This window comes from Panulirus ornatus, chromosome 36, assembly GCF_036320965.1.
Source record: "Panulirus ornatus isolate Po-2019 chromosome 36, ASM3632096v1, whole genome shotgun sequence".
Taxonomy (NCBI): Eukaryota; Metazoa; Arthropoda; class Malacostraca; order Decapoda; family Palinuridae; genus Panulirus; species Panulirus ornatus.
In genome coordinates, this window is record NC_092259.1 from 10,538,649 (window position 1) to 10,561,138 (window position 22,490).

General features: G+C 37.3%; 1 protein-coding gene across 1 annotated transcript; it reads left to right on the top strand.

Moving 5' to 3' along the window:
• The first annotated feature begins 3,606 nt into the window (after positions 1-3,606).
• Sou (required for meiotic nuclear division 5 protein souji) lies at positions 3,607-22,463 on the top strand. Its single transcript, XM_071683400.1, has 9 exons — positions 3,607-3,801; positions 6,535-6,677; positions 7,694-7,828; positions 9,208-9,345; positions 10,897-11,029; positions 13,703-13,868; positions 14,354-14,456; positions 18,783-18,937; positions 19,404-22,463. The coding sequence occupies exons 1-9, from the start codon at positions 3,666-3,668 to the stop codon at positions 19,465-19,467; spliced, it is 1,173 nt and encodes a 390-aa protein (XP_071539501.1). The 5' UTR covers positions 3,607-3,665; the 3' UTR covers positions 19,468-22,463.
• The last annotated feature ends 27 nt before the right edge of the window (positions 22,464-22,490 follow it).

Genomic DNA, 22,490 nt, shown 5'->3' on the forward strand with positions numbered 1-22,490 from the left:
GAGATTCCTTCACTTTCCAATTAATGGAAATAACTAAAATGTGACCTAAAATTTTGATAGTGATTGTCTTACATCATATTAGGACACAGCAAGGCATTATCAAACTTGTTTTTCTGAAATACAGATTATTTCACCATATTTTGTTTATAGCTTTACTTTAATTAAGCTTATATTGGCACAGATAAAATTTAAAATGTCTTTATTTATTAAAAAAGAAAAAATCTTGCATTCAACATTTGTAGTAAAATTTTAGTTGAAAAGCCAGTATAGATGTTTCAGCAGATGTATTCCTTCATCCATTTGCTAGGATCTCAGCATTATTAAATATTGTAATGGATGTTTCTATACAATAAACCAAATGTAGGCATGTTGTCCATGGAATTGGACTGGTTGCCAAAATGTGTTGTATCATGAAGTCTGAATCCATTTAGAACTTCACCATCTCTTCACACCTCAACTCTGATTAGCTGACAGTATTCAGCAAGTCTTTTGCATTATAGGTTTTAGTCAGTCTATGAAATCTTTGGATACAGAATACCTGTATTCAGGACCTTTAGAGCTAATATCAGGGCCTCCTTAAACTTTTTAAAGATTACTGTATCAATAGGAGAGTCAATCATTAACAGTGATATTGTGTGCTCATGCTTAACACTAACAATGGTCAATTATCTGATACAGATGCCTTGGCCAGGGAGCAATCCCTCCCTTTCTTTGCCAAAGCACACACACACTTTCAGTGTAAAAAAAATATCCTGATGTAACCAGGATGAGGAGAGAGAGGTAAGTAGTTATGTTTAGGGAAAAGAACCTGGATGTTCTGGTTGAGTAAAATGAAGCTTAAAGGAAATGAGGATTGGCTTGTGAATGGCTGACGGATAAAGCCTAGCATTAATGTGTGGGATCAGTGCAACAAAGGGGGTGACATTTCTGCTGGAACAGGGGAAGAGTTTAAAGAAGTCCCGGATTGATGTGGGTGAAAGTCGAGGTGGATTATCTGAGGTGGGTCATGGTAGAGAGGAGTGAGGAAGGATGGTGTATTTTAAAAGTTGAGTTAGTGCACCTGCAATATTGTTGCAAGGGATCGAGTGTTTATGTTGGGACATTTGAATGCATGATTGGGTGATATTGCAGTTAAGGGTATAATTGGGGGTCATGGGGTACCGGGTCAGTGTACATGAAAATGGTGAACCGTTTGCGTAGTTGTTTGCTGAAAAGAGACTGGTGATTGGCAATACCCAGATTAAAAGAAGGCGCTTAAATAATTATGCTTGGACGAGTGATGTTAGAGGTCATTTGACATTATTGGAGATATGTACTATACCCTTAAATGTCTCATTGTTTACCTTTGCAACCCTATTGATGTTTTTCATATTCTTTAGATAATGTAAATATCCATATAGTTTCAAAGAGAATTCATGTAACAATGAAAAACATGACGTATATTAGGGTCATTGTCACCCAGAGTACAAGTTTCATAGGTTTTCTGCAAAACTCAGTGGTGAGTGCACAAGTAATGCTCGAATCTTCAATTGAGTCGCCACTATGTGTGTTTTATGGTTTATTTTACCTACACTGAAAAAATATTACTGAGTATTGTTATATTTCACCTCATATGATAATTCTTTTCCACTTAGAATCAGTTTGATTGATTGATGGTTTTAAAATAAAAGTAAAATTGTAAAATTATCTGCCACACACTCAAACGCAGTGTTTTCAAAATTAGGTTGATGTTGGCAACTCAGTCCCCACATTAGCTAGAAAATCTTCTACTGCCTCATCTTAATCATTCAATGCTGGAAGAGTCAGTGACAATAGAATCACTATCCACATGATCTGAAGACAACACATTATCATCATATAATTCAGGATCATCTGCCTGGTCCTCTGAATCTAGCTGAAAGAGGCTCATGTTCCTTTAAAGAAAACACTTGAAAATGTGCACTCATTGTCATGGCTTACAGATGACTGATGCAGGGGAAATGGAAAAGAGGCGAAAAACTCGATATGTAAGAATAGCTACTTCAAGGCATTACACAACCCCTTAACATCTGGAGATGTTAAAGGTTTGAGAGGCAGGTAAAGGAAAGACGGTTGATGTGAATTTGATAAAAGAGGCGGTTAATGGGATGTGATCCCTACTTGGTGGAGGTGAGTTGGAAAGTTTGTAGTAGCTTCAGAAAAGGAGAAAATGACTTGGTTGAGAAGAACGAGGTGAATGTGACTGAGAATGTAAAAGGCTCTTGTGGGTAGAGATACCATGAGAGACTGGACAAAAAGTGGCATAAGGTAAGAGTAAAGAAAACGGGGAGAGTGCAAAAAATGGAAGGTATTTAGGGTAGCAGTGCTTACTTGTCTAGATGAAGTGTGTGGCCTGCGGAAGGTGGAATGTGGGCGTTTGAGGAAAGAGAGTGGTGCGATGAGGAAGTCAAATTTGTCTATGAAAACCATATCATCAACAGAAGGAGAGTAATGCAGGTAATCTCATCATGGACCACCTTGCTTGGTTCAAAGGAATCCATCAATTTATTTAACAGCTTCATTGTAAACAGCAACCATGAAGTTGAAGGGGCCGCATAAAAGGAGCCCTGGGAATAATGATATAGACAATGATAACGCTGTTGGGAAGTGTCACTAGGTCCATAAGAATCTGGCTGGATCCGCGGCCGGTGCGGCTAAAGTCCAGGATTTGGAGGATGTGGTAACGATACAGATTTAAGCAATGTTGTAGTTGATAGTATGGTTATTGTCGTATGATTGTCATTTGCAGGGAACTGACTTTGGGAGACATAAAGGCAACAGCTGTCGAAGGACTGCAATACCCATCTTCAGATTCAGAATCTTATTAAGTTCACCCTTGGTATTTCTCATGCGCCAAGAGCTATATCGTGAAAGCTCTTTAGTTTAGTCTGTTTATAAGCTAAAACCATTTCAGTTAATTCTCACATAGTTACGTCAATACCAGATTATGATGAGAAATTATTCCTTACATGGAGAAAATATTCAAGATGTGAATTGCTTGGATATTAATATCCCTTGATGAAATATTGTCCGACAGTGTTATTTTTCCTTGAAGAGAAAAATCTTAACGGGATTTTGGAAATATAATCAAATTTCAAGTAATCCAATACATAACCGGTTTTTTTGTGGTAAATTTATTTTTAGCTAAATTGACGAAAACGAGGACGGTTTCCAATGCCTGACGTTCCTCTCGAGCCATACGGAAATAAAAACCCACAAGGCTTAGAGATATGCTGTAGCTTTTCGAAATTCTGATGGAAATCATAATATATATATATATATATATATATATATATATATATATATATATATATATATATATATTCTTAGTAATTATGTAGTGAAATTCGATCATATGATTCGACTTTATCTAATTACTGAAAGTATAAACTAAGGCACATAGGCCCATCCACAGTCGTGATACCATGGGGGTTTTCTTACTCAGCGTAGGTAAAATCTTATCTGACTCTAATATCTTAAAGATAATTATCTGTCAAAAATTAGGGAAAGTGAAGGAAAAGATTGGTGAGTTTGTTGATATTATGGTTATGGCGCATATCGCCTTCTAAGAACAATATTGATTGGTCGGGCGAACTGTGAACGCTGATTGGTGGGTTGAAGGTTGTAGATGTCTAACAACAACAAAGATGGATGCGTGTACTGCAGTGGGCAGAGAAATTGACAAGGTACTCTCAAAGTTCACCTCTTACAGTGAACATGCGTCGAGCACCATTGCTTCTCTCCGTAATAATATTGAGAGTCTCCAGTCAGAGATTGATCAAGGTAAGCCATGGTGGTGGTGGGGGAGGGAGGGAGCATGTCATTGTGTTGAGCGAGGTAGAGTGCGTAAGACAATGACTAAGGAAATCGACAGTCTTGGACATTTTTTTCTCTTTGGAAAAGCAGGGTGAATCACGCGAGAGCACTGATTGTTTTAATCATGCCAGGGGTCAACAGATGACTGTAATTACCGTTGTGCTTATTGTCTGTTTGTTGACAAAAACATCACAGCGAGTTTTCCTAAGCGTCAAGATAATGTGGACGAGGCCACAGGTGTGCAGTATGCAGAAAACAGAGAAAACGACAATCCAGGACTTGTTCTTCATGATTTTTCAAAGGATAAAAAAAATATACGTATGACTTCAAATAATTATGAACAAATAACTTGCATAGGTAACTTTTAAACAATATTTTAGGGGAAAAAATTCAACTGCACAGTTGAAGTAACATGCCATAACAACCAGGAATTTTTTTCCGTTAAGATTTGAGGATCATATTCATAACCTGTAAATGGTCCTCATGTACCTAATAATCCAGATGAAGTAATTTTGCAAATGAAAGATGATGGGAAATATTCCAACAATAATGCACTTGAAATGATGGGAAATACTCCAACAATAATGCATTTGAAATATATTCTTCATCTCTTGATCCTTATTATCAGTATGATGATGAAAGCTTTCTTCATATTTTGCATAACACAAATGAGCACATGATGTGCACAGAGTCCTCAGACGTCAACAGTCCTTGTGACCCCTCTGATCAAGTGAATGATAATTTGATGGTAGAACTTAATCCACTCGCAGATTTCTTTTTCACTTTCAGTCCCTATCATCCAAAAGATGGTATTGTGATTAAGCTGTCATCGCAGATATTAGGGTATGTAAAGTACAAATAGGTAGTATGCATTTGAAATATCATCCAAATGAAAACCCCCCACTTAACCACCTTAGTTTAGTTATCAGGATTTATCTTTGATATTCTTGATTTTAAAAGGGAACTATACCAGTCATGCCCATGGTTTATGATATCGCTAAACTCTGAACAGCATTGAATGTCACCAAAATATTAGTGGATTGTGGTAGTTGGTGAATTACATTTATGATAGTATAGAAGACCTGCTTCTGTGTATTTGTCTGAATTTTTTCATGATCAACCAGATGATGTGATGCTCTGCTTCTCAGCTTCTAAGAATGGCTTTTATAAGTAAGGTGAAAAAATTGTCTCAAAATGAAAAATTTCCATGCATGAGAAACAACGTCATGAGGCAATACATGCCTGTGTTTACCTCAGGAGAAATAGTATTCATGTGAAAGCGTTTTACTGAGATAGTTGGTACGTGCTATACTGTATGGTGTTGACATGTCTCACCAGGGGGCACTTAGTTCTTTTATATTAGCAGATACTCCAAGTGTTCCTGATGCCTCATATGGGAATTTCATTTGTCTTCAGTGACTTAAGATGTGTATATAATTTCCTTATGACATTTGCTGTTTGGCTTTTTATGGTATTCAATGCTGTAGTTGGCATAAGGCATTTAGCATTAAGTATTTGCAGTTTAAGGAAATCCCAACTGTAATGGTGCTATATTTAGATGATCATTTCAGGTACTAGGTGAGATTGTGATAGGCTCTGTTGATTTATTGCAAAAGTATTACTTACTTTTACATTTATTGGTTCCACATTTTTCGTGATATACCCCTCAATACTATTACCATATTTGATATCATTTAGTAAAGAATTATGCTTCACATTGATACTGTTTCTTTAAAGTCTGAATCCTACTAGGAGTTCAAGAGGTTTAGAATAAAATTGGTGAAATACTCTTGTAATACTGCAGGAAACCTGATGAGATTTATGTTTATATTATATATAAGCAGTTCATTGCTTCTCTGCATGTGTTTTATTAATGTGTTGGGATCTGCAACCCAACAATGTGAAGCCGCACTTCCTAGTCTGTGAAAATAGGTGTTTTTCATGCAAAAACAACTACTCTCCTCTAATGAAAGAATATATATAAGAAAAATATAACAACCAAGAAACAAGTGATGCAAGCCTGACATAGCACAGGGAGGAATAATGAATTTCCAATTACATCACATTACCAAGATATGAGAAGCTATACAGAATATGACGTTAACATTTCTCACTCCATTTCGCTTAGTTTTTTAAGATAACACAAATTCTACCTGCTACTAATTCCTTTCAACTGAGATGTCCATAATTTGGTTACGTTTTGTCCATACTGTGTTGGTCACAGTAAAAGAGAGATGATCTTTTGTTGCTCTTTAGCAGTAGGTTAGGGAAAGGGTAGTTTGGTAGAGTTAGGCTGTATAGATTGTATAAGATAAGTATGAGTTGGTTTATTCTGAGTTGGTAATTTTGCTAAGCATGATTGTTGAGGTTTGGGTATATTAATTACAGTTCTTTCTGGTGGGAATATTGGGAATTCAATAGGACCTTCTTAATATGGGATAGTTGGTAATAGTTCTAATGCTGTGTTGTGAGATTTTTAGAAATAGGTACAGGTAAAACTTCCAAAATATTCTCAGATATATTGAAGCATTCATATATAATCCCTCAAGACCTTGGTACTGTACACTCCAGAAGTTTTACAGTTTTTCATCATTAATGCTTTTTGTATCCACCTGCCACCTATCACTTGTGAGATTGTCATGAAGATCGTTGTGCTATATTTTTCCAGTTTAAAGCTTGATTTAGTTTCCTATTTTCCAGTTGGCAGTGGAGATATAACTGAGACTCAGGCAGTGATCCTGAGCCAGGCTATTGGCCGTGTAAAGGAAGCAGTGACTCGCTTAAGCACTGAACATAGGGATCTCCACTCTTCAGTTTCAAAAGTTGGCAAAGCTATTGATAAGGTGGGCAATCACCATTTCACATTTTATTAAAACACTGTTGACCTTAATCATGGAGTAACAAAGTGGAAGATAACACAGTTATATGTGGATGCTGCTGCTCTGTTAATTGAATCATAAGTTTAATAGAATGATCGAATGTTGTATGTAAGGAAAATGGTTGAGGGTAAATGCAAATAATGATGATCTGGTTTTTGAAAGAGGTGATATTTCACAGCATAGAAGTGCTTTGAATTGTGAAGAACAGGATGTTGGGATTGAGTTTAAATATTGAAGATTGAGGTTTAATAGGGATGATAGTTAGATGGCTGAAGTTAAGTGTAGAATCTTACAAGAATCTTACTTGGAGGTACAAAGAAGCTTGCATGAAGGTGTGCTTGTTGTAAGTTTGGTATATGAGTGTGCAACCAAGCTATTATATATGCCATGGTAAGTAGAAATATGGGCAATGATAATGGATGGTTTATATATTAATGAATAGGTGGAATTATGAAAATCCTTTAGGAAGATGTGGTCTTGTAGAATGTACGATAAGATAGAGGTTGGTCAAGAAATTATATGAGAGAGAGCAGAAAAGATGGACACATTTGGAAAAGTGTAAGAATTAATAAGAGTTAGAGATGTTTTAGATGAAGATGCCAGAATATTGATTGGAATGAGATGCACTGGGAGCATTTTATATGTGGGGTTGGTGTGGATGGAGGATTTGATCTCGGCAGATCAGCTTAGTCTGTGGAGTGAAAAAGCACCAAGTCTCACTTAAATCAACTTAGTGAGCAAAGTGGAAAGGAAGTTGATCAAGTTATTATAGATTTTCATGTTTCACATTAAGACATTAGACAAGAGTTGAAGATTTGTATTATTAACTTAGAGGCTATGTGTTATGTGCACTTGATCAACTCCGTGGAATTAGGAACAAAGGTAAATGTAATAGATTTTTGGTCGTAATCAGTAAAGTTTAGGAGAACATTGTCTACTCTATCAGTTTTGTTTTGTAAATGCATATCTTGTGTTTGCAGAATTTCACCGCAGACTTTGGTTGTATTAGCAATGATTCAGTGTTTAGTGGAGAGAAACAGCAACTAGTGAATGAGGTCATTTGTCAGCATTTCTTCCGGGAAGGGCTCTTGGATATTGCTGAGGAATTCATCAGTGTAAGTATGATATTGATGAGAGTGGCCTTTTGTGATAGGCTTTACTTATGAACACATAGGTTTCACGCCTGGAAATAAGTACTTCTTGAGTATAGGTTTGCAAAGAAAGGTTCTCATTTCTCAGGATATGTACTTCTGGAAATGTATATCAGCTCACATCTTAACACTGTCAAGAAGAGACTTTCATTTACCAGGGTATTGTGGTTGTTAAGATAACCAATTCTTGTCATTTAGAAATGTTCTGACCTGAGTTAATGATTATTAACTGTGTTAATAGGTTATGTATTTCAGTGGGTAAGCACTGGTTAAGGTTTTTTTAACGTTATAGAGTGAAGCTTGTTCACATTTTATAAACGAATGGCTTGTATGACATTATGTATGTCTTTAATATGACTGATCATCAGCTGCCTTTTGCCAATATGTGGGGGTGAAGAATCCAGTTCTACAGTATTAGTTGTCACATTGTGTTTGCCCTGGTAAGTGAATCATCTTACTGAAATAGGAATGGAGTTATTGATAATTGATGAGTAGATAGGTTATATTGATAATCAGTATTTTTACATGTGCTAAAAGGTACTTACTGATTTTTGTGAATTAACTTATCTAGTTAACATCCCGTACCATGAATGTGTATTTGTGTTACTTGTAAATTTAAGCTCATCTCATGCCATGAATTTGTTTGTGTTGCTTGTAGAATTGAGCTATCATACATAGGCAGATACCTGATGTGATTATTTCTTAACTCTGAAAGACTATAGAACATTAAGTGTTCATTATCTCAGTGTATTCCATTGTAATAACTTTGCATTTCTCTATCTATCTATATCTCTGATGCTTGTTAATTCTGGGAACTCCCATCAGGTAGGAGGCCAATGTAAAAGAGACTCCACTCATCCCTGTCCTTACATGTCTCCCTCGCATACACCATTCCATGCATTCTTCCATCTGTACTTTTCCACTTTATGTTCCCATGTCATTGTTGGTCTTCCTGTCACACAGACTCCTTTAATCATACTATCACACACTGTTGTTGTAAACTTTCCCTATTACATTCTTTTCATATGCCCAAACCACCTCAAAGTATTATGGTTCACCCACTCTGCAATTCATTCCTTTTGCATTTCCTGCCATATTTGATCTCTCATGAACCCCCTCATTTCTTTCTTCATCTAGTCATACCACATGTTCCTCTCATATAACTCATTTCCACAGCATGGATTATTGACCTCTGTGACTCAATTTATGTCAGTGTTTTGGCTGCATAGGTCAGGGTTGAGAGGACTTTTCTGTCCCCAAATTCTCTCTTCACTTCCATACTCAACCTTTATGTCTTCATCTTGATGTTGATATGTCTGAGATCATAGCATGTTATTCTACAGGAAACAGGGCTTGAGTTGCAGGAAGAGTCCCGAGAACCATTTTTTGAGCTAAATAGAATTCTCACAGCTCTGAAAGCACGAGACTTAGGCCCAGCTCTTCAGTGGGCTGAAGAAAATCGAGAAAAGTTACGTTCACAGGTAAGGTAGAATTCAGCTGCCCCAGACAGTAATGAAGCTCCTAGGTTCTTATTATGTTTATTATATTTAAAATTTGATTGCCCAATATACAGTATAAGGGTTATTGCAAAAATTCATTTAGACACCATAATCCCTTTAATTCTTCACGTGCATCCATATTGAGATGCGTCTCGTAGACATGCGTTGCACCTCCGTCCCTTTCTCTTTCAGTCTTTTCTCGTTTTCTAGTACAAGTATGTTCTTCATGTTGTCATGTGAAGATACTATTTTGTTCCATTCTGTTTCTGATCTGCATAAATTTCCTGCTCTAGGACTCAGACATTTAAAGTTGCTGACTTTCCTCATGATTTTACTTATTCATTGGATTTATTTTTCTTTTGTTTTTACAAATGACTCAATTGATAGTGTCCACAGGTTGTATATATTGATACATTGTAAATTTGCATGTGTGGACGTATGTATATACATGTGTATGGGGGTGGGTTGGGCCATTTCTTTCGTCTGTTTCCTTGCGCTACCTCGCAAACGCGGGAGACAGCGACAAAGCAAAAAAAAAAAAAAAAATAATAATATCCCTGGGGATAGGGGAGAAAGAATACTTCCTACGTATTCCCTACATGAATACTTCCTACGTATTCCCTACATGTCGTAGGAGGTGAGTAAAAGGGGAAGGAGTGGGGGTTTGGAAATCCTCCCCTCTTGTTTTTAATTTCCAAAAGAAGGAACAGAGAAGGGGGCCAAGTGAGGATTTCCCTCAAAGGCTCAGTCCTCTGTTCTTAACACTACTTCACTGATGTGGGAAATGGCAAATAGTATGAAAAAATAAGATAATAATGGTGATAATGACAATAGTGAAGCAGTCAGAGGAAACCAAAGAAGGATCTCTGGGGCTTCGCTGTAGATAGGGTGGCTGTGATTTTGATGCAATCTACATGACAGCTGAAGAGTGGATTTAAGCAAAAGAGTTCTTCTTCATATATTCTTGGAGCTACCTTGCATTGCAAGAGATGGTGAACAGTTAATAAGAATGATAGTAAGGTAAATGGATTTAAAATGATTGCATAGAGTACAGAGGAATAAATTCTTTTTTGGCAAATTGGCAAGATATATGGTAGGATTGTGACTGGTTATGTTAAAAGGATTAGTGAGTTCTATATATAGGAGAATATGTAGATTTAAGAAGGATGTGTAGCTGAGATTTTTGTACTTTAGCAGATAGTAGAGAAAGCTCTTGAGAAAAAGGAGAAAGTGCATGCAACATTTATGAATTTAGAAAAGTGTATTTGATGAAGTTAAAGAGATAACATTTTTGGATTTTTTTTTCCCATTTGTGCTTGATTAGCTCCTGAATTCTCCTTTAAAAACTGTTATATCCTTAAAACTACAGGAGTCCCATAAAAGAGCCCCAAACATTACATAATTCTAATGATAATAATAGTGATGATTGTGATGATAATAGTAATAATAGTAATAATGATAACAGTATTATTAATAAAATCACTAATAATGTTAAGAGGTGTAATGATGATAATGATAATGGTTTCCAAACAGAATAGCAGTTTGGAGTTCAAGTTGCACCGTTTGGCATACATCAATCTAATTAAGGAAGGACCACTTAGTGTACCACAGGCCATTGAATATGCCCGGATTCACTTCACTCCATTTGTGTACCAGCATGAGAAAGGTAAGACAGTAGCATTTTCTTCCATATTCTTCCTGATGTCTTCATTATTACTGCCATCCTTGTATGTCCTAAGGCTTAGTTGGACAGATGTAATGGGGACCCTTAAAAGCTTAGGTGTATTTGGAATAGAAAAGACTAAAATACTATCCTTCAGACAGGAGTGTTGAATTGGTGCCCCAGATTCTTTTCTTTATATGTGAACTTGAGAGTTTTGATCCAACAGTCCTAATAGTGATGGAATGAATTTGAATTTTCAATATTTGATCTGAGTTTTTAGTTTACTCTGAAAATGTTTGATTTATGACTTCTGATTGGTGCTAAAGTGAGTGTATGACAATGCTTTGTTTTCCATGGCTTACTCCAGGCATTTCACATGCCCTGGTTCAGCCCAGTGACATGGAATGTATGAAGGCAAGTGAGTATGAATATATGTATATATGTATATGTATATGTATATGATAGAGTGGCAGATATAGGGTGTTTTGGTCGAGGTGGTGTGCAAAGTGAGAGGGTTAGGGAAAATGATTTGGTAAACAGAGAAGAGGTAGTAAAAGCTTTGCGGAAGATGAAAGCCGGCAAGGCAGCAGGTTTGGATGGTATTGCAGTGGAATTTATCAAAAAAGGGGGTGACTGTATTATTGACTGGTTGGTAAGGTTATTTATTGTATGTATGACTCATGGTGAGGTGCCTGAGGATTGGCGGAATGCGTGCATAGTGCCATTGTACAAAGGCAAAGGGGATAAGAGTGAGTGCTCAAATTTCAGAGGTATAAGTTTGTTGAGTATTCCTGGTAAATTATATGGGAGGGTATTGATTGAGAGGGTGAAGGCATGTACAGAGCATCAGATTGAGGAAGAGCGGTATGGTTTCAGAAGTGGTAGAGGATGTGTGGATCAGGTGTTTGCTTTGAAGAATGTATGTGAGAAATACTTAGAAAAGCAAATGAATTTGTATGTAGCATTTATGGATCTGGAGAAGGCATATGATAGAGTTGATGGAGATGCTCTGTGGAAGGTATTAAGAACATATGGTGTGGGAGGCAAGTTGTTAGAAGCAGTGAAAAGTTTTTATCGAGGATGTAAGGCATGTGTATGTGTAGGAAGAGAGGAAAGTGATTGGTTCTCAGTGAATGTAGGTTTGTGGCAGGGTTGTGTGGTGTCTCCATGGTTGTTTAATTTGTTTATGGATGGGGTTGTTAGGGAGGTGAATGCAAGAGTTTTGGAAAGAGGGGCAAGTATGAAGTCTGTTGGGGATGAGAGAGCTTGGGAAGTGAGTCAGTTGTTGTTCGCTGATGATACAGCGCTGGTGGCTGATTCATGTGAGAAACTGCAGAAGCTGGTGACTGAGTTTGGTAAAGTGTGTGAAAGAAGAAAGTTAAGAGTAAATGTGAATAAGAGCAAGGTTATTAGGTACAGTAGGGTTGAGGGTCAAGTCAATTGGAAGGTGAGTTTGAATGGAGAAAAACTGGAGGCAGTAAAGTGTTTTAGATATCTGGGAGTGGATCTGGCAGCGGATGGAACCATGGAAGTGGAAGTGGATCATAGGGTGGGAGAGGGGGCGAAAATCCTGGGAGCCTTGAAGAATGTGTGGAAGTCGAGAACATTATCTCGGTAAGCAAAAATGGGTATGTTTGAAGGAATAGTGGTTCCAACAATGTTGTATGGTTGCGAGGCGTGGGCTATGGATAGAGTTGTGCGCAGGAGGGTGGATGTGCTGGAAATGAGATGTTTGAGGACAATGTGTGGTGTGAGGTGGTTTGATCGAGTAAGTAACGTAAGGGTAAGAGAGATGTGTGGAAATAAAAAGAGTGTGGTTGAGAGAGCAGAAGAGGGTGTTTTGAAATGGTTTGGGCACGTGGAGAGAATGAGTGAGGAAAGATTGACCAAGAGGATATATGTGTAGGAGGTGGAGGGAACGAGGAGAAGTGGGAGACCAAATAGGAGGTGGAAAGATGGAGTGAAAAAGATTTTGTGTGATCGGGGCCTGAACATGCAGGAGGGTGAAAGGAGGGCAAGGAATAGAGTGAATTGGATCGATGTGGTATACCGGGGTTGACGTGCTGTCAGTGGATTGAATCAGGGCATGTGAAGTGTCTGGGGTAAACCATGGAAAGCTGTGTAGGTATGTATATTTGCGTGTGTGGACGTATGTATATACATGTGTATGGGGGTGGGTTGGGCCATTTCTTTCGTCTGTTTCCTTGCGCTACCTCGCAAACGCGGGAGACAGCGACAAAGCAAAAAAAAATATATATATATATATATATATATGTATATATGTATATATATATATATATATATATATATATAATATATATATACCCTAGCCTGAGCCAAGTGCCCATTTTATTAACCAACCCCTAGGGGTGTATGAACAGCTGGGTTGAGTGTGGATCGACTGGTGCAACCAGGATTCAAACCTATGTGCTTGACCCTGGGCAGCCTGTGAATGTGTCATGGTCAGGAACTCTAACCACTACACCATGGGGGTTCTTTTGAATGCTTCTGTCACTCCAATAATTAGTGTGAATGAATAGATTTTTATACCAATACATTCCCAGTTGCGTATTTATAAGATTTCTTGGTCATTTTATCTTCTTTTCAGTTTACAGCTTCTTTTTACCAGGCAGTAAATTGCATCAGACTTTTACAGTATACTTTTATCATTTCTAGTAATCCAGAGTCTTATGGGTTGTCTGCTGTATGTGAAAGGTGGCTTAGAAAATTCCCCATATGCAGACCTCTTGAGCCCCCACCAGTGGTCAGAAATTTGTGATGTCTTCACCCGTGATGCATGTGCTCTTCTAGGTCTATCTGTTGATAGTTCTTTGGCTGTGTGGTAAGTGCTGGTTTCCTAGATTCCTGTTGAAACATGTATCTTTAATGATTTGATTATATTTTTGAAATGTCTTCATTTTTGATAAGTTACAGTACCAACGTTTGTCTTCACGTGAGAAATGGCCCTTTTTTTATTGGCCCTTTTTTTATTACCTGAAAGATCATGATAGAGCAGGTGTTGATGTACTGTTTCAGTTAGCTTATATATGCCTCCAACCACTATCTTAGATGAATATCAAAGGGAACCTCATTCCAAAAATGATGTCTTGAGTCCTCACTTCACCTTCCAGCCAACCTAGCAGTTGACAGTGGATTGAATATATGTAGTTATTAATTAGAAAAAGATTTTATGAATTTTTCTTTACCTGATTAGGTATTTAAAAGATGGATTATTTTTTAGATGTAATGAATTACTAGAGTGAAAATAGTCTAAATTGTTCAGAGTTGTATTATGTTCCTTCTCATCATAGTTCCTGTCTTCTACAGTGTAAATGCAGGATGCACAGCCCTTCCAGTTCTCCTTAATATCAAGCAGGTTATGCAGCAGCGGGCAGTGCACAATATGTGGAACACAAAGGAGGAATTACCAGTAAGGAAATACATATTTCTTTATTAATTTCTAGTCAGTCATTGCAAAACATGACTTAGTATGTGTTTTACAAACTGAAGTAAAGGTACATATATTTTTGTTGTTGTACTCAGTTGCCTTTCCTGAGATATTGTTGAGGTCAGACGTTTGTGGCCACACTTTACACATCCTGTTCCTAGCTGTTATGTATAATAGACCATTGCCTGTCATTTGCAGCCAGTCCCACAAATTACTTCATGGATTACTCTGCCGCATATGCCGTGGTTCAACCCTTTCATAGCACTTTGCTCCCTTATACCACATTTCTTCAGTTCTTTCTATTCATTGCATGTCTCTCATCCTCCTGAAAGTTTAGGATCTATTACTTCGAAACCCTCCACTTCTCCAGTCTTTCTCTTCCTGCATCTACCCTCACCACTTCTCTCCACTTCTGACACATAGCTCTTCTACAATCTTCACTCATCTTTACTGTATGCCTGACCCATTTCAGCTTACCCTGACTGGATTTTCTCCTAGAAATATGCCACTAGAGCCATATTATCCACAAACAGAAGTTGATTTATCTCCTATACCCCTGTACAATGTACAGGAACACCCCTTGGTTCAAGATCATTTTATTTTCCTTCCACACTGCTCCATCCATAAACATGAATCACCTATGATTAAATGAGGCTGCTTTGACTTTTACATACCCGCAACTTGGCCAGAAGCCACTCATTGTCTTCCCTTCCTTCTCACACACATGCTTTACTTCCATGGTAGAAGCTCCGTGGTACATTCACTAACTTTCCAAGGAACAGAGAAGGGGGCCAGGTGAGGATATTCCCTCAAAGGCCCAGTCTTCTGTTCTTAACGCTACCTCGCTAACGCGGGAAATGGCTAATAGTATGAAAGAAGAGAAAGATATGTATATGTACCAGGAGAGACTGAGTACAGAATGGAAAAAGGTGAGAACAATGGAAGTAAGGGGAGTGGGGGAGGAATGGGATGTATTTAGGGAATCAGTGATGGAGTGCGCAAAAGATGCTTGTGGCATGAGAAGAGTGGGAGGTGGGTTGATTAGAAAGGGTAGTGAGTGGTGGGATGAAGAAGTAAGATTATTAGTGAAAGAGAAGAGAGAGGCATTTGGACGATTTTTGCAGGGAAAAAATGCGATTGAGTGGGAGATGTATAAAAGAAAGAGACAGGAGGTCAAGAGAAAGGTGCAAGAGGTGAAAAAGAGGGCAAATGAGAGTTGGGGTGAGAGAGTATCATTAAATTTTAGGGAGAATAAAAAGATGTTCTGGAAGGAGGTAAATAAAGTACGTAAGACAAGGGAGCAAATGGGAACTTCAGTGAAGGGCGCAAATGGGGAGGTGATAACAATTAGTGGGGATGTGAGAAGGAGATGGAGTGAGTATTTTGAAGGTTTGTTGAATGTGTTTGATGATAGAGTGGCAGATATAGGGTGTCTTGGTCGAGGTGGTGTGCAAAGTGAGAGGGTTAGGGAAAATGATTTGGTAAACAGAGAAGAGGTAGTAAAAGCTTTGCGGGAGATGAAAGCCGGCAAGGCAGCAGGTTTGGATGGTATTGCAGTGGAATTTATTAAAAAAGGGGGTGACTGTATTATTGACTGGTTGGTAAGGTTATTTAATGTGTGTATGACTCATGGTGAGGTGCCTGAGGATTGGCGGAATGCGTGCATCGTGCCATTGTACAAAGGCAAAGGGGATAAGAGTGAGTGCTCAAATTACAGAGGTATAAGTTTGTTGAGTATTCCTGGTAAATTATATGGGAGGGTATTGATTGAGAGGGTGAAGGCATGTACAGAGCATCAGATTGAGGAAGAGCAGTGTGGTTTCAGAAGTGGTAGAGGATGTGTGGATCAGGTGTTTGCTTTGAAGAATGTATGTGAGAAATACTTAGAAAAGCAAATGGATTTGTATGTAGCATTTATGGATCTGGAGAAGGCATATGATAGAGTTGATAGAGATGTGCTGTGGAAGGTATTAAGAATATATGGTGTGGGAGGCAAGTTGTTAGAAGCAGTGAAAAGTTTTTATCAAGGATGTATGGCATGTGTACGTGTAGGAAGAGAGGAAAGTGATTGGTTCTCAGTGAATGTAGGTTTGCGGCAGGGGTGTGTGATGTCTCCATGGTTGTTTAATTTGTTTATGGATGGGGTTGTTAGGGAGATAAATGCAAGAGTTTTGGAAAGAGGGGCAAGTATGAAGTCTGTTGTGGATGAGAGAGCTTGGGAAGTGAGTCAGTTGTTGTTCGCTGATGATACAGCGCTGGTGGCTGATTCATGTGAGAAACTGCAGAAGCTGGTGACTGAGTTTGGTAAAGTGTGTGAAAGAAGAAAGTTAAGAGTAAATGTCAATAAGAGCAAGGTTATTAGGTACAGTAGGGTTGAGTGTCAAGTCAATTGGGAGGTAAGTTTGAATGGGGAAAAACTGGAGGAAGTAAAGTGTTTTAGATATCTGGGAGTGGATCTGGCAGCGGATGGAACCATGGAAGCGGAAGTGGATCATAGGGTGGGGGAGGGGGCGAAAATCCTGGGAGCCTTGAAGAATGTGTGGAAGTCGAGAACATTATCTCGGAAAGCAAAAATGGGTATGTTTGAAGGAATAGTGGTTCCAACAATGTTGTATGGTTGGGAGGTGTGGGCTATGGATAGAGTTGTGTGCAGGAGGATGGATGTGCTGGAAATGTGATGTTTGAGGACAATGTGTGGTGTGAGGTGGTTTGATCGAGTAAGTAACGTAAGGGTAAGAGAGATGTGTGGAAATAAAAAGAGTGTGGTTGAGAGAGCAGAAGAGGGTGTTTTGAAATGGTTTGGGCACATGGAGAGAATGAGTGAGGAAAGATTGACCAAGAGGATATATGTGTCGGAGGTGGAGGGAACGAGGAGAAGTGGGAGACCAAATTGGAGGTGGAAAGATGGAGTGAAAAAGATTTTGTGTGATTGGGGCCTGAACATGCAGGAGGGTGAAAGGAGGGCAAAGAATAGAGTGAATTGGATTGATGTGGTATACCGGGATTGACGTGCTGTCAGTGGATTGAATCAGGGCATGTGAAGCGTCTGGGGTGAACCATGGAAAGCTGTGTAGGTATGTATATTTGCGTGTGTGGACGCAATATATATATATATATATATATATATATATATATATATATATATATATATATATATATTTTATTATACTTTGTCGCTGTATATATATATATATATATATATATATATATATAGGATTTACAATTATGGAATGTGCTTGATGGCAGAGATAAACAGTTTCATTCATCTAGTTAGGTGTGCAGTGAATGTTACACATAGGCCATACTATTTAGGCAAAATCTTACTTATAGGGTATCAGAACTTTGACCACTATTCCACCCATTTCTAGTGCTTAACTTTTCACCTTAGCAAAACTTTCACTGCTGTCTCTCTTTTCTCCATTTTCACAATGCATCCCACCTTGACCCAAACTCATCACATCCATCGCTCTGTCATATAACACATTCGACTGTCTTTCAGAATACTGCTGTACATTCTTTTTGACATCCTTAGAAACCATTTCCCATCTCCTCTTCTCATTCTTACACCCATTTAGTTTCTTATTCTTCTAGTAGTATTCACCTCTTTCCAAATATTTTTCTTATTCTCTCTAAAGTTTACCAATACTCACTCACCCCATTTGTCAATTTTATTTCTTTGTATAATTTTTTCCTTGCATAATGAATAACAGAAACTTTAAAGACCTTGTTTTTTGTCCATATTACAATCTGCCTTTGAAAGTCGTATACCATTTAGAGGTTAAGAGTGGGATTGGAGCTAAGACCCACAGTACTGCAGATGTATGCTTCTAAATGTATTTCAATATATCCCCTCCATATGAATGGAAATAGAGACATAAAAGATAGTAATAATGACCCCTAAAGCTAGTTATGCAGTTTGTAAGGTAGATTTGGATTTACTGTATCAGAGGGCTTGCAGAGGCTGACGCATTCCACATAACACTGTGATTTTTTATATGTAGAGAATTAGGCAAGAATAGGTTAAGTTAGGTTTTCATTTAAACAGCCTTATCCATTTGAATTTGTTGTTTACCTTGTATTCTGTCTCCAGACCAAGTCATTAGCTGATGATAACCACAGCAATAGGTCATAGTTGAGAGTATAACATCCAAAAGGATTAATCACCATGCTAGAATATTAATGGAGCATGTTTCATTGGATGCGCTAGAATGTAACTATTTTGTAAATTGTTCATTTGATTTTAGAGAGTTGCCATTGCATCTTTTATATGTATGTATACATATGTATTATGAAGAATCCTTCTTTCAGATTGAAATTGACCTTGGCCCATCCTCCCGGTACCATTCTATATTTGCTTGCCCAATTCTGCGTCAGCAGTCAACAGAGAGCAATCCCCCAATGCGGCTGATATGCGGCCATGTTATATCGCGGGATGCTTTAAATAAACTCACAACAAGTGCTAAGTAAGCAACACTTTGAAGGTAGAATGTTTTTAAGTGTAGATATAAATTCATGTAATCCACATCACCTCATAAATGTAATGAAGTGGCTTGTTTATGTTATTCAAATGTTAAGTCAAGTTTTTGGTCACCCCCCTTAAGGGAGTTTGAGGAGGGAACAGGCATCCGAGATATAGATAGATAGATAGATAGATAGATGAAATAAGTAAAGCACAGATATGATGTAAAAATTATCTAGATAGTAAACCAGTAGACATCTCATAATGAAATGTTGTAGGTTAATTAAATGAGCTGCCAAGTGTCTTCATAAATGCTAACATGTTGGGAAGTATCAAACATAAGCCTTCAATGGTTTCATATATTTCTATATTCAATTAATGTCTGGGATTATGGAATTTAGTAATATGAAAGAATGATTTGATTTCACCCAATAAAGTACTAATTACCCCTTTTTTCCTTCTTTTTTCAGATTGAAGTGTCCATACTGCCCTGTAGAACAAAATCCTGCCAATGCTCTTGAGATCTTTTTTTAATCTTAAGTTGTCTCATTAAGGTAGATACAAAGTTGAAGACTAACATCTTCATCAATGTATTCAACATCATAATCCATTCTCTGAAATTTTTTTCTAAGACAAATCTTCACAAAGTAAAGTTCATAAGAATTATCCATGACAGTTCATCTTCTTTTCCCTTACATAAATGTTGATTAGCACCAGATTTTTGTAATTGTGATTATGTAGTTTGAAGAGGCAGTTATGTTGATTGATTTTAATGTAACTATACTCAACAAGTTCTTGGAAACATTTATTCATTCATGTTTAAGAAAAGATTGTTAGTTTCAGAAATACTGGTGAACTGTTATGGATTTCTAAGTGATTATTGATTAATAGACAGTATATAATGGAAGAATGAATGACCTATCTTTATATTTTTAGGGAGATACCATTTAAGTGATTAAATGAGAAATGGGATAAGGACTGGTCGTTTGTTAATGCATTTGTTTGGCTTACTCATGCAAAGTGCTTAGAATTATTGGCATAAGTTTTTAGAATGGCATTTACCTCAGTGAGTGTGTCTATGCTATATCTAATGTATTATTTCTGATCTCACTCCTATTGTATATTAGAATGAATTTCAGAATAAATAATAGGTTCACGTAGCAGAGAAAAAGAAGGATGATTATATGCTATTTTTGCAGTTTCTTCACAGATATTTTGAATTATGGTTGTATTTAATGTCTTTTTGTAGAAGGAAATGTGCTATATCATTTAGGTTAATTGTAATGATTTTATTAATGCTGCTTAGTAAGAAAAAACTTCTTTTACTGTGGAAGATTTTTTTTTTACTGTTGCAGTCTTCAGAAAATAGGGTCATTAGGAGCTAGTTATAAATTACTACATGAATAGATTTTTAAGGATATATGTATTTGTGTGTGTGTAAGTGGAGTGCTAATTTAAGGTACCTAGGAGTGGACATGACAGTTTGTGGAGACATTTGGGCTGAAGTGAGTCATGTGGAGGAGGGGCTAAGATTATGTATGCATTAAGTAAAGTTAAGAGTATGAGAGGCAAAGATGACTGTATTTGTAGGTACATGAGTTGTAATATTTTATGGATGTATTTTGAACGTGAGTGGAAAAGAAATGTAGAGGTTGGATTTTATAGAAATGAAATGCTTTTGGACTACATGTTTTAGGGAGGGTTGATCATACAAGGAGTGAACAAGGTACAGAAAGGTATGGTAATCAGCAAAGTTTGATTGAGAAGGCGGACAGGGTGTGCTAAAGTGGTTTAGGCATATTGAGAGAAAAAATGAAGACTGACTTAAGAGGATCTGTGTCAGAAGGGAGAAATTATGGCAGCTGGGATATTTAAAAAGATGGAAGAGTGAGGGAGGTCTAGAGGTATCAAGACCTGAATGTTCAGGAAGATGAGGCCAAACAAGGAAGAATGGTACCTAAATATATTGGCTGATAAAATTATGAAAGAAGTGCAGAGTAACAAAGACTGAAATACTGCCAAGAGGACAAGTTGAAATGAACCTACTGTCAGACAAAAGATACATAAAGTTTATATTGGAAAATACAGTCATGAAGCTGGGGAAACAGACCACATTAAGCACCATACTGGAGGATATATATTTCAACACCCATACAGTGAAAGTGAGAGATGAGACATTATTTATTTTATTCATTGTCAAAATTGTTTTATTCATTGTCAAAATTGCAGAGATGTTTTGGGAGAGTTATGTAATAAGCATTTGACCCAAGCTAGAGAATGCTGCTACGTAGACATACATTTGACACAAGGTGGAAACTGCTTTAACAGTGACATACATGTGAACAAAGCCAGAAAATGCCCCACCTGTCTGGTCTCTTCATCTGAGGAATAATGAGCAGTCACATGCTAGAAAGGGTTCAAAGGAATGTGACAAGAATGCTACCAAAATTGATTGAAATGAATTACAAAGAGAGAAGGTGGGGGCACTCAAAATGCCCTTTTCAGAAGGATAAGTGATGTATCGACCTCACAAGAAGTGTTAGGTGATAGTGAGAAAATTAATACATTGCTTCTGTAAAGTATGAAGAAAGTCCAGAGCTAGAAGCATTTTGTCAGCAAGAGTTATGGAGTAAGCTAAGCAAAGGGGGCATAGCGGAACAAACCAAGTGAAGGGTAACAATACATATTGCATTAGAAATTTCAGAATCTGTGTATTACGAACTCCTGAATAAGAGGTGGTGGCCCCCTACAAATTTCAAGCTTTCTCTTTATATGTACAAATAGGTGATTATGAATTAGTAGTAACATACACTCTTATTCATTTAACAATCTTTCACAAAAGAGGGAGAAATTATCGCATTTTTCATGTCTCTGAATGATCAGTTCTTTGAAATTTGAAAAAAAAAAAAAAGATTCAAAAGCTAGCAAGAAAAACATCAGACAACGTATGATGTATTCTGTAGTTGTATTATAGAAAAACTTTGAGATACCGGGACTTTTTAGTGTAGAACTCCATCCTCATCCTGTACAAATAGGTGATTACACATTCTCTATACATGTGCATGCTTCTGCATACCACTAAAGAGACCATTGTAAACATTCAGTTGTAAAATCAAGCAAGGATAATTGCTAAAAAGAGATTGGTTAGTTGACTGTAACTTCTCTGCTCTTGATTAATTGCACTGATATGTTATATCTTTGGTCATTAGTTGTGTTTTCCATCTCCATTGGATAAATGCAAATGCATATGCAATGTTTTTGGAATCAAGTGGAATGTTTTACGTAATTTTACGATATGGTTCAATTTCTACAGTATTGCACAGGGAATATTTTCTTCAGGTTTGCTCAGATAGTAGTTGATTTACTTATATGCTTATATACTTTAACTGAAACTCTACTTTTCCTTATGGTTATACAGTATTCAGTTTTGGTTTCATATGTGGAAAGGACTCTATGTTAGTGTAATTGCATTATTTGAGAAGAAATTAGAAATAACTTTGTATTTTGATGTGATAAATCTTTAAAATATGCATACATGGTTTTAGATCTGTTTAGTC

Bases quoted from the DNA above. Each gene is read 5' to 3' on its own strand.
- Sou (XM_071683400.1), top strand. From the start codon at position 3,666: ATGGATGCGTGTACTGCAGTGGGCAGAGAAATTGACAAGGTACTCTCA. The intron at 7,829-9,207 runs GTAAGTATGATA...GTTATTCTACAG, and splicing joins TTGCTGAGGAATTCATCAGT to GAAACAGGGCTTGAGTTGCA. The intron at 14,457-18,782 runs GTAAGGAAATAC...TCCTTCTTTCAG, and splicing joins ACACAAAGGAGGAATTACCA to ATTGAAATTGACCTTGGCCC.